Source organism: Montipora capricornis, chromosome 11 (genome assembly GCF_036669925.1).
Source record: "Montipora capricornis isolate CH-2021 chromosome 11, ASM3666992v2, whole genome shotgun sequence".
In the NCBI taxonomy this organism is placed as follows: Eukaryota; Metazoa; Cnidaria; class Anthozoa; order Scleractinia; family Acroporidae; genus Montipora; species Montipora capricornis.
In genome coordinates, this window is record NC_090893.1 from 18,823,691 (window position 1) to 18,836,482 (window position 12,792).

At 41.0% G+C, this 12,792-nt stretch overlaps 1 protein-coding gene across 2 annotated transcripts in view; it reads right to left on the reverse strand.

Annotated features, from left to right (window-relative positions):
* Positions 1 to 8,826: 8,826 nt before the first annotated feature.
* The window catches only part of LOC138024398 (uncharacterized), a 532,828-nt gene continuing 528,862 nt past the window's right edge, over positions 8,827 to 12,792 (reverse strand). The window contains exons 1-2 of one of the 2 annotated variants that reach the window (XM_068871601.1): positions 12,132 to 12,245; positions 8,827 to 9,930 (exon numbers count right to left, since the gene is read on the reverse strand). In XM_068871601.1, the coding sequence (XP_068727702.1) occupies positions 8,958 to 9,914 (957 nt within the window). In that variant the 5' untranslated portion in view covers positions 9,915 to 9,930; positions 12,132 to 12,245 and the 3' untranslated portion in view covers positions 8,827 to 8,957. Of the gene's footprint in view, positions 9,931 to 12,131; positions 12,246 to 12,792 lie in introns of those variants that run through there. The other variant, XM_068871602.1, reaches the window with a different exon arrangement.

Here is a 12,792-nt window from a genome sequence, read left to right on the forward strand (position 1 = left end):
AAGTACAGACTAAGAACACAGCCCAAACCTTTACTAATGCTAACCTTGGTCAGAAGTCCACTGTTAATCGTTGTCGTCGTCGCAGTAGTAGTAGTAGTAGTAGTAGTAGTAGTAGTAGTAGTAGTAGTAGTAGTAGTAGTAGCAGTAGCAGTAGCAGTAGCAGTAGCAGTAGCAGTAGCAGTAGCAGTAGCAGTAGCAGTAGCAGTAGCAGTAGCAGTAGCAGTAGCAGTAGCAGTAGCAGTAGCAGTAGCAGTAGCAGTAGCAGTAGCAGTAGCAGTAGCAGTAGCAGTAGCAGTAGCAGTAGCAGTAGCAGTAGCAGTAGCAGTAGCAGTAGCAGTAGCAGTAGCAGTAGCAGTAGCAGTAGCAGTAAGTTTTGAACTTGTCCATAGTACACTGTAATGACTGTGTAACCCCTTTTCCGGTAAATAACAGCAAAAGGTTGTTCTGAGCCAAAATGACCTTTTTCTGGTTATCATAAACTTGAAAAACTTCACGCATTTTAATTTCTTTCAAAGGTGTCCTTTTTTGTCCATCCATGCTCATCATGGCTTTGCTGTATGGCTTTATGTGTTGCTCTACAGTTTTTTTTAGCAGTTAGTGGTATTTTCCACACAATGGACCGTAATCACACACCGACCATGTTGAGTCCCGAGGGATTGAAAACTTTTGTTTTGCCCCATCGAAACTTCAACTCGAGGCTCGGGTACAAAATCTATTGTCTATGGCCAATATGGAGGCCGCGCGAATAAGGCCGGTTTAGGGGCATTTTGCTTGGGATGAGATTTTCTAAAATTGCATCACAGAGCTCACAACACAGAGCTTTATAGCAGGTCACCTGTGCTTTATTCAAATGGTATTTTTGATGTTACAGTAAGAGATTGTAGAGCGGTTTTCAATTGAGTGTCGAAAGTAATTAGTGAATTGCTTTGGTTTTTCATCACTTCACTCAGTGATTGATTCAAAGTTTTCGTGCAAATTTTCCAACCAATCAGAAGTGAAAGTAAAACCAAATCGTGGCTTGCGCGTGCACATTTTCCCGCGCTTTGTGTCGGCTACGTGTAATTACTTTGAGTTTTGATTGGTTTACTGGATTGTCCCCGTCCTTTCTCCATCCTTTTTGATTGGCCAAAGTAATTACTTTGATTTTGGTTTGATTACACTCGACTGATACTCGCTCTAGGGTTTCTCCTTTCCGCTATATATTTACCATTCAGTGACATGCGCTTGACAGTACATACAATTTTCTGTTTTGTTCTTCCTTTTTAATGTCATCTGCAGATTTGTTTTGTAGAAAAGTGTGTTACCTGGTATTTAATTTTGCAGGGAATAGTGATTACATTTTCCTGTTTTGTTTTTCCTTTTTCCATTCGCAGAAGAGAGTAAAATTAAATAACCTGAGAGTGATGAGTTAGTAGGAGAGGCAAGGAAGCTTAGTGGTCCGGGGCGTCAAACTTGAAATTGTGAGTTGCAAGGTTCATGTCATACTGACCACCAACAAAGAGTCATATGATTGGGCAAATATCTACGGTTTAACCTTCTCCTTGTCAGCACTTGCGAAAAGCGAACTGGTCTGTTTTTCACTAGTTTAAATTCCTTAAGATGTGTTGTGTTTTGAAATAGTGTGTCAATGAGGGGTGCGATCAATTTAGCACACATTCTTGTAGAGACATTATTTAATAGTGCTAGCAGTCCCTTCTCTAACAACCAATCAAGCGCCGCCCTCTTTACACCTCGCTCTCTCCCCATTCTCCCCTCGGCTCTTTGGCTCGCTTTCATGACTAAAACGAGTGGCCGGACAGACTTAAAAGGGACTGCTGGCAGGTGCACATCACCATTCTTCTGTAAATACATCGAAGAGGCAAGAATTCCAAAACTGTTCTACTTCGATGTTTCACTGCCATGCTTACCGCAGTATTTTGATTGATGCTAGCCTCAGGGAGACAATGGGAACAAGAACTAAGATACCAAGTGTTCCGACTATGAACCAGTAATCAAAGCCCTCTTTTCATGAGCACGTCAGACATTCTTGATGGCGTCACCCTTGTCCAGAACAAGTCTAATCCATATGCAAAAAGAAGACATGTTGATTCCAGTCCAGACCCCACAGTCTAGATGTTGTGGTTTAATTTTGCTTTTGGTTTGAATTTTTCTTAAACCGGTTAGTTTTTTTTTTTTAAACCAGCTTAAATTTTTAAACTGGTTTTTTTTAATCAACTGTGTAAAAAAGGGATTTTTTCTTTATTTGAGGGAGTGTAGTTAAAAAAAAAACCAGGGGCTTGGTTTTTTTTTAGTTGGTCTAAAAGAAAACTAGATATCTTTTCCTCTACTCACCTACCCCTCCCTGATCCTCTCCAGTACCTTTATCCTACCCCACCTTTCTTCATATATCTATCAAGCAAGCATGGACATAACTTTTCTATGGCATGTGGCCAATGTTGAGGCGCTGTATGCACAAATAGTAGCCTTGCTCTTACCAGTGATGACACCGATGATTACTGAATTCGATGTTATCAACATGTGTATGTACGTTAACGTTACAGAATCCTAAAAACGCATTGACAACAATATATAGTTGCTGGCCTAGCTTTTAAATGAGCTTAATTAAGGAACCAAAGAACCAGCTTTGTTTTTACAAAGTACAAGAGGTAAGAAGTGAAGCACATTCTGTAAGAATTGCTAATATTAAAGAATTTTTGGAGAGACCCCTTTGCATTAAGAGTATTTCTTTGTATGCTGAACAGACAGTATTTGAGTGCGTTACTGACAATAAAACAGTCACTTCCGGAATTAGCCTCATTTTCGTGTAGCACACAGAGGTCTTTTTAGCCGAGAGCTAAATTTCGGGATGTTGCCGTGCTCAGATTTTGTTGGATTTTTAGTATATTCTTCTAGACGGTATATCTGAAAGGTTTTTAGAAGGAAAGCTTCTGTGGGTGTGCACAAAATGCCTGGACTATTAGTTTTTCTTCGGGTCACTGGAGTTTCTTTCGAGATTAAATCCGGCGATGACTGTTTGTCCGTTAAAGGCCGGCTACGTGGAGCCCTGAAATTCTGGAATGACATTCACGCGCACGTGCACCAATTGATACTTGATGTTACTAAATACGGCTATAAATTACCTCTTCTCCAAATTCCTATGCCCTTCACATCTAAATAGTTCGGATTTGGTACTGTCAGCTTTCGCCAAAATGCCTTCAACGATCTCGTTATCCAACGGTTGCGACGCTGAAGTGCTTGAAGCTCCTGTTATAATTAATACTTTGTCCGTATCTATGTAAAAATCAGGCAAAAAGCGTCTAATTTAGACATCCACTAAGTTAACCAGTTCCTTTATAAATGCAGATTCCTGTGTGATTTGTCTATTGCCAAACAGATTTTGAATCCTGGAGATTTTATATTTACTGTTGACTTAAATCTGGTTACCATCACGTAGAAATATTCCCGGTACACAGGAAGTATTTGTCATTTGCGTGGACATTTTCCTCCGGACGCACCAAATTTTTCCAGTTTTCTGTTCTTCCGTTTGGCCTCAGTTCCGTGCCCTATTTATTTACAAAAATACTTAAGCCTCTAATCAAGAAAAGGAGATCTGAACCAAAGTCGACCGTGGTTTATTTGGACGATGGTCTTGGAGTCGATGCGGACAAGAAATCGCTATTTTATAATCCAGTGCTTCAATTCCAGGCTTTACCAGCCGGGTTCGAGCGGCGTTGATGCATTTTCTCAGGATTGGTCTCATCATAATAACTGGCTGTGCCCCACTGTGTATTTAACGTGTAAAGTTATCAAGCATTTAGAACTTAGCAGTGCTCAAGTCGGAACTCTGATCGTTTCACTTTGGAACTCAGCCCATTTTTGGCCCATCCTGTGTTCGGATGGTTTCCTTTGGAGTTCATTTATCCTTGACTGGGTTATCCTGCTTAACTTTCCTAATTTATTCATTAGAGGAAGAGCTAAGAACCCTATTTTTGGCTTTCGTTTCTTTAGCTCTACGTCTTGACTTAAGCATCATTCCCAGATTGGATTCCGAGTTATCTCGTAAAAGCTGTCTAGTTCCTTGTGTTTGATTACATTCGAGCTAGAGATTGCAGCTGTTTTCACTATGTGTCGATGTGTATTTGCATGACGTGCTTACTATTTGTTAGTAATATCAAGTTAAACGTGTTATGCCTTAGAGAGGCATCCAGGAGAGGCCTTAGAGTGACGATTTATCACATCTTTTTTGTACCCCAGAGGTGTATATCAGGTTGCCGTGGAAACGTCCTAGAGGGGTATGCCTATTAGATTAGTATGTTTTTTTCGTATTGTGTTAGCTGAGAAGAGTATTGCCTATAGGTCAAAGTGGCTTTAATTACTGGAGAGAGTGGGTTAAACATAGATTCAGCATTGTGTGCACTGCTGTCTGTCTCATTGATATTGATATTTTTCCTCTTTCTTATACTTAAATATCTTCACTTCCGTTTTCTGGTCTTCAGGGGGCCAAAATTCCGCTAGGGTGGTTTAGCTAATAGACAATCTCAAGTCCACCGTGTTTGCTTCCAAAGCGTCTGGGACATCTGAAAATTACTTGAGAGCTTTTAACACGTGGATAGCCTTTGCTAGCGATGTCTTGGGTACTTCGGAGTTTCCAGTCAGACCAATTGATTCTACCTTATACATGTACTTGCAATACCTCCTCGAGTCGTCCAAGTCCGTCGCTACCATCAACTGCGCCTTCTACGCGTTCAAGTGGATTCATCTTCTTGCAGGCTTCGACTCACCAACAGCACACCCTACATTTATTGCTGTAAAAGAAGGAGCTGTTCGCCTTGCCAGTCAGCTAATAGTCAATAGAAAGGAACCCCTGGAAAACCACCACCTCATGCTTCTTCCTGTAGTGTCTAATCTAGACGACCTTTTACAATTTAGAACTTTACTTATGTTCATTCTCGCATTTTCTTGGAAATTATTAGTTATTTGTAGCAGGGATGTTCAGTTTAGCGAGGATTATGTTACAATCAGCATAGAGAAAAGCAAGACTGATCGGCTGAGGGAGGGCAGATCGGTCGTTATTGCTGAATCCTCATCTAATACCTGTCCGTGTTCTGTTATTAAATTACTTAAACTGTGTATGCTGAAGGTCCAGATTCCTGTGAAATCAGATGAGTATCTTTTAAGGGCCATATCAGCTTCAGGAAATCATAAGCGCCTTATCTCTATTAACAAGGCGATTAGTTATTCCACCCGTAGGCAGTCTTTTAAAAAGTCTTTCGCGAATATTGTACCTGATATCTCTAATCCGGTTTAGTACTCATTCACCAAGAACAGGTGGAGCTACTTTAGCCGCGTGGACGTTACCTGATGTATCTCTTATTCGCTTCGTTGTAAGCTTGTAGTCACAATGGCTAACCAACGTACCCATGTCTCAACCGTTGAGTGTGTTGAAGGCAAAATTTAAGGTTTCTTGAGGAGTAACGAAAGGAAAGCCTGAAAAATTCAGGCTTTTCTTTCGTTACTGCTCAATTAATGTTAATAAATAACTGCAATGATCAGCATCTTAACTTGACTCTCTCCGGAGTTCAATTAAATATGGTTCTCGGAAAAGAATTTGTGAGTAAAGTGGTGACTGACTTTTCCACAAACAACATGAAATATGTTCGCCGTGAACCAAGGAATCTACTGATAGACTAGACTAGGGCCTAGCTATAGTGGAAACGGAAATCCTTTGTAGTTTCATTAAAGAAAAGAACTTGTCACAGTGAAGGAGAAGTCAAATTTATTAGTGGCACAAACAAACAAACAGAGAACAAGTGAAAGAAGCTGACAAGCAAATTGATAAAAGGGTGACAATATCAGACAAAAGAAAAGTATCACAAGAAATTTTATACAAATCACAAAGAGAATATAACAAAAAACAGTGAAAGAAGGAAGGCCCGAAAAACAGAAGTCCGAAATTCAGGATTATGTGGCGTTGAAATTAATAAAGAGGGCATTACAAGGAAACGCCTCTTCATCCAAATGTACTGCTTTCTCAAAAAGAGGAACTCGTGGCTTGAATAACCTATGCCAAAATAACCACAAACTTTGGATTTAACATACATCTCCACAAAAATAATGAGCAGAAAAAGCCGAACACCTTATTTCATCGCTACTGAAATAGATAAAATAAGAGCCCGCAAAATCGCTCAGGACTGAACAGTAGGACAAAAACCTCTTTCCAACTTTGCTATTGGAAGTTCGACTTGGGGGGTATTTACATGAGACCGGGACGAACTCAGGCCTGTATGAACTTTAACTGGTATGACTCTTTTGCAACCGTTTACATGAAACCGGGACGAAATTTTTTGTTGCATGATTTCGGGACGAAATGCTGTTTGTCAAATAAATATACGGTGGACCCAAAAACATACAGGCTTGAAACTTCTGGACCCGGTCTACCTGAGATTTGTTCTCATTTACATGATAATGGTACGAACTCAGAGCGCTCCGAGAATTTCTCGTCTCGATCCAGCAACCGAGACCATAGGCAGCCCAAGCTCGCGTCACTACAGACAGCCGTTGAGAATTTAAAAGCGTTATAAGACTTTGTATGAGAAATAAAATACCGTTGATTATAAAGCCTATCGGACCCAAGCTTCGTGTCCTGTGCGGTTATCAGCAGCTGTTATGGAATGGAAGCAGATAATGCTCATTTCCAGCCAAGTGCGTGGGGATTTTTGACGACGAAACATTCACGGAGGTTCGCAAATGATGTGGCTTTAGCTTTGCGTGAAAAAATCTTGGCTGGGATGGATTTTCGAGTCGCAAACCGCCCCTGAGCTAACAACGGTCGAAATCTTAGTGTGCAGCCTTGACTTCGTCTTAGAACATTGGAAACACGGAATTCCCGAAACGATAAAATAAGCTCCAATAAGCACTCACCAGAGGTGAGTCATTTTCATTCCTTTTATTGAATGAACGTTAAATTGAGCGTTTTTTAGGCTTCGTAATCGACGGTATTTTATTTCCCTTACAAAGTCTTATAACGCGTTTAAATTTTCAACGGCTATCTGTAGTGACGCAAGCTTGGGCTGCCTATGCCGAGACGAAACAGACTGGTCTGTGTTCAATGTCGGGCCGCTGGAAACGAGGTTGGAAAAATCACTGCAACGAAAGTGTCAGCGGGTTCCAGCCACAAGGAAGTAGGTACTTGGTGTTTCTATTTCTATTGTTTCAAATTTTTTTTAAACAAGGTATAAAACGTTCAGTAATTATACAATTATCCTAACCTAACCCTAACGCTAACCCGGTTTGGGCAACACATCACGCATGCGCACAAGCATTCCACAAGATCAATTAGCAGCCATGGCCAACCGTTTCGGTCTTTCTAGGCTTCATCTGCATGGCGTAGCTAACATACGAGGCGGAAGTTTAGGCATGCCTTTAACTGGCAGCTCCACATACGAGACGTGAGGCGAACTGTGTTGGCAACAGCAAAATTGTTCTCCCACGGCAAGGCGCTTGTGGGATGGTGGATCACATTAAGAGATCGGTGTATTAGCGTGTTACCTTAGTTTTTTTGTCGTTTTCACTATCACAGAACGTTTTACTTGGAAACCACATTAAAAACACTAAATGTCCACCTCACTAACCCTTTTTATTCTTGCAAAATCCTTAACCCTTTTACCCTTCAGCTTGGAAAAAAGCCACTTTTTTGAGTGGGATCTCCCCGTGCGGTGCATTACAGAGGGTATTCCACCTGGAGATGGGTAAAGAACTCGTCTATTAACCGAGACATGAGGGCCTGGGAAAATGATTTTATTGCATGCTTATTTCTGCTCGTCGCCGCTACAACCACACTCAGTTCTACTGACGAAATCGCATTACATTAGTTTAAAGTGAAGCTCCCCAGACTTCAAAACCAGCAAAGACTAATTACATCGGAAGCCTTCAAATCCTGCAATTACGCGTTTTCGACATCATTTCACGGCACACCATTCTAAACGTCTAATTATTATACGTAGCCGACGAGGCCGAAGGCCGAGTTGGCTAAAATTAGGCGATATCACGCAAGCTTGAACGCTATAACTGTTTTATAATTCAACACATTGATAACAAACGAAGATTCCGAAATTGTAACATTTGTGAAGCGGCGCCGGTCCGTCATTTTCACATTTTCTTGCGAAATCTACATCTACCGCCGAATAGACGTCATGTAGACCTACAGCTATCGAGAGCTTTATTACCATATTTGGGCAATGTATCAATTATTAATGTGTTGAATGGAGCTTTTTCGCTTGTACATTTTGTATTTCCAATACAGATCATGTGATAATACTCAGGAGGTTTGGTCCTTTGTTTTATTCGTTAAAAAGAGTGCATGCAAGCATGAATATGTCTGCATGCACTCTTTTTAATGAACAAAACAAAGGACCAAACCTTCTGAGTATAGAGCGTTTTCACTCACGTGACCAGCAGCCATATTGAATTACTGAAACAAAGGAAAGTATTTGCGTAAAAGTAGAGTTCAATTCCCGGAGGATTAGTTTGGTACACCATGATGGCCGCCATTCCTTTGTTTTGGAACACCAACATGGCCGCCGTGACGTCATGTGAAAACGCTCTATTATCACAAGCCTGTATTGGGACAACAAAATGTACAAGTGAAAAAGGTTACAGTTATGGCTCCCTAAGGATATTAAATGTGTTTCCGTTTCGCTGCCGTTGTGTGTTAAAAATCAAAAGGGAAAACTGCTGTTTTACAAATCACCCTTACAATGACAAAACAAGTTCCAGACCTAGAGAAGGGAACACTAATAATGCGACGGTGTCAAAGCTGCCTCCCTCTACTTGCAAAAAATCAAATTATTAAAATGTGTTTTTTTACTAACCACCCTTACAATTAATGAACAAGTACGTTCCTGACCTATGGCAAGGAAAACTAGTTATGCGACGGTGTCCGGCAAATTTAAAGCTGCAGTGCTAACTTGGTGCCATCTCTATGCCTTGGTATCCTGGACCATAACCAGTGGTTGGTTTGGATGCGGCTCCTTTAGTGCCTTTTGCTTCCTCTTCACTCGCATGCCGTACAGAAGGACCGATGCGACAACCGCGATCAAGAGCCCAGCTACAGCACAGCCCACGGCTGAGAAAAGCACAACGTTGTTTGTACCTTTCTCGCGAACCACCTCAGTGATTGTGCCTGTTTCATCTTTGTCCACGTCTCCACCCATGTTGGGAAATGCGCTCTCAACCATTACCACATACTTCCTGTTCAAGTGCTCGTGGACAAACTCTTCCATGATTTTTTCAAACTTTTGGCATTCTCCCTCACGCGCGCAGCGCAAAAGTTCTGTACAGATGTCGTGAAGCATGTCAATCCAGCGTGGAACCTTTGCTGTTTGGTTGTCATGGAAAGCGTCGCTAAGATACCAAAAGTAACCTGTGCGGTTGGTCACGCGACGAATGGCAGCGATCAGAGGAAGATACTCGCCCCAGCTCAGCTCATGAGGACAGAACGTGGTGCTGATTGGCGTGAACGCCTGACCATCTGCGTTTAATGCGGCGTCGCACTCGGTAGCAAGCGTAAACAGACGAGATTTCTTCACCTCTCCTTTCTTACCGTACGGGCGAACAGTATCGGCATCAATTACCATGTGGTCTTTTGTGAAGCCATCGTAGGTTGTGAAATTGTCGGTGTGGGCCCTCGGATAAACAGCTTCCACCTTGCACCAGCCAGGCATCCGCTCAGTTCCCCTGATCCCACGGATGATGTCGCCGTTGGACAGCTGAGAGACGCGAATGGTCCCCTTGGTCTGTTCCTCTACGCGCATTTCACTGGAAACACAGTTGACATTGCAACAGTTATTGCAATCCTCGCACTCTTTACTGTGCGCTAATGCTCCAGGGACGAGGATCCCGACGATTACCGGCAGCAAAATCGATAATTGACTCATTGCAGCTTTGAATAGTCTAAAAGCGGAGAAACAAACATCGACTGATTGACGCACAAATGATTGTTCTGTTTTCAAATGAATATTTCGGGCTTTTAGTCACAATATTGACATTTTAGTGTAAGGAAAGAATTAGGGGTAGGTAGAACACTTGGAGAAAGTTTAGCAAAACTTCGACAGCGTCTGAATGACAGCTAAAACTTTGCTATTAGAAACTAAATGCAATCACTCTGAAAACCTCTCGGGCTTTTAGTCACAATATTGATTTTTGTAGTGTAAGGAAAGAATTAGGGGTAGGTAGAACACTTGGACAAAGTTTAGGAAAATTGCGTCTGAATGACAGCTAAACCTTTGCCATGAGAAACTAAATGTAATCATTGTGCAGAGCTTTACCGTGACCGTCAACAGTACATCACAGAATAAGCTCCAACATTGAAATAAACAACCATTAAGTTGCAAACAATAATTATAAGCTGTTATGAATAATTTAGCAAACTCAATAATGAGTAAATCAAAATGGTATCTTAATGACTAAATGAAGCATCACTCTTCCAAAACACAGTTTAAAAGCAGACTTGAATTGAACGGCCAGACAGTGAAGGCCCGGTTTCGAAAAGCATTCTTTGTTCCCATACATGTATCTTGTGTTAGGCAGGAAGTTCTAATTAAACTAAAACAAGAGATGATTTGTTACCGTTAAGCTTTTCCACGAAATGTAATTAACATGCATGTTTTGCTTGACGTACAAGTACGAAAATATGAATTTCTAGCCAGGAGTGGTTTTTTTATAAGCATTGAATTTCGCCAACAGGATGAAAAGAGCAGCTATTCACATTTGAGCATTTTCAACTCAGTTTCTTTAAGACTGAAACGATCCTCATCACAGTAACTCAGATTAATTACTCCACACGAAAACAAGTCAATGAACCAATTAGAATTCAAAGCAGATTCGAGTATCCGGCGCTAAACGCGGGAAAACGCATTCGAGCGAGTCACAAGTGGTTTTGGTTTTACTTCTGATTTGGAGAGGAAGTGGAGCGAGATTTTTGAGCGTAACGCAAAGTGTAGATATGCGACCCCCTCCCCTAGACCCTATTTCAGACAACAAGAAGAGGGTTTTAGTGCCCCATTTTTAACCAAAACATGCTACTGATTTGGCATCAAAGTTCTTGTAAAGATAAAACTCTATACCTTGCTTCAGACTACAGAAAAGAAAATGGCCCATTTTTGGACCAACCTTGTCAAAATCTGTAACGTCCCGATTTTAGACTAAAATTGCTCGAGAGCCATACCCCTTGGAGCGATACACACCCATGTTGACATAAGGGAGCATAAACCTACACAACCCCCTCCCTTCCTCCTAATACCATGGGGACAAAACCAAAATCAGCACTCAATTGGAAATTGCTCTTTGACCAAATTATATATCATGAGTTAACCCGAGCTCTGTTTTGTGCGTTCAAGTCATCATTGCTCTTAGGAATGTATACGCAGATCACCTCAAAAGGGAAGTTATTAAACTCAATTTTGACACGAAATGAATACGACTTGGATTCCTTATGGGACGACCTCGCAGATACTGAGGTGGTGTGTAGTTACAGTTGAAATTTTCATCCCAGAAGATAGAAAAGATTGTTGGGGTTGAGTAGGACTTTCCTGTTTGATCTAAGTGCCCGTGTACTGATGGGATTAAAACGTTATCCGTAAAACGCCCCAGGATTCATGCGCGTGGAAAACTTTCGACGCGTTTACGAAGGAAAAGTTATATGTGTGGAAGGATCCCGTGTAAGCTAGAAATACATTACATTGTGAGAGGTTCATTTCTTTCAATATTTCAAGATCTCTAACTCTCTAGCTACAGTTTTCTTGTCTGGCGTTTCTCTTAGGATTGCAAAAATGGTTTCTCAAATTGATTTCGTTTCTATTCTAAGAATTTGATTAATTGTTCTACATGATGTGAGCGCATTGTTCTTTGTTTGGAACTCGAAGCTAGGAAATGTTTGAAGGGAGCATAAGGCGATGTGAAATCACGGTCTTCATAATCTTACAAGGATAAAGTTTTAGATATTACGCCGGGACTCCAAATTTACACATTTCTTGTACGTTTAAAATAGTTGATCTTCAGCGCATTTTTCGGGTACGTCCGAAGCAGGTGATTAACAGTTTTAACGAAATCAGTCGAAAATAATGATCTGAAAGACTTCTTTGTTATTCACTCACCTCACTTATCTCTTCTTTGTTGCCAGCGAGGAAAGCTAGATAACCACACGATTTTGCTGCTGCCTTTGTCAGCCAGCCTCTGAGCGTGTGAAAGACCTAAACGGTTTTGCCGCTTGAAGTCGTGTGCTTATTATATAAGGGAAATTATGAAGGCGTTTCTTGGAAAGAAAGACTTTACGAAGATGCTTCGCTTGCATTTTGTAGCAGGGCGTTATAATTAAGCTGAAACGGAAAGTGAATTCAACTTAATTTATAATGAACACTCCTGCCATGCAGCAAAAATGGTTTTTGTCCCAGGAAAGTTCTTGTATAAAGTGCCCCCGTGAACGAGAAAAAGATTCAAACTTTACGTGATTCAGGTGTTAATATCGGGGTTGCAAACATTTTCGGCTGCAATAGACCAATTTCGATTTAAAATTCAGTCCCAAAACAAAAGACATCATCTAGAAGCTCTGGGGAATAAATATAAGGATTTGTATGAGTTTATTCCCCAGAGCCTCGAGATGATGCCTTTTGTTTAGGACTGAATTTTAATATATCGAAAGTGGTCTAAACCACCCACATGATATTTTGGACGACCTTAGACCTCATTAATAAGCAAACTTTATACTTGGAAAAATAATAATTAAAAGACACTAAAGGAACTTTCACACTATTGCAT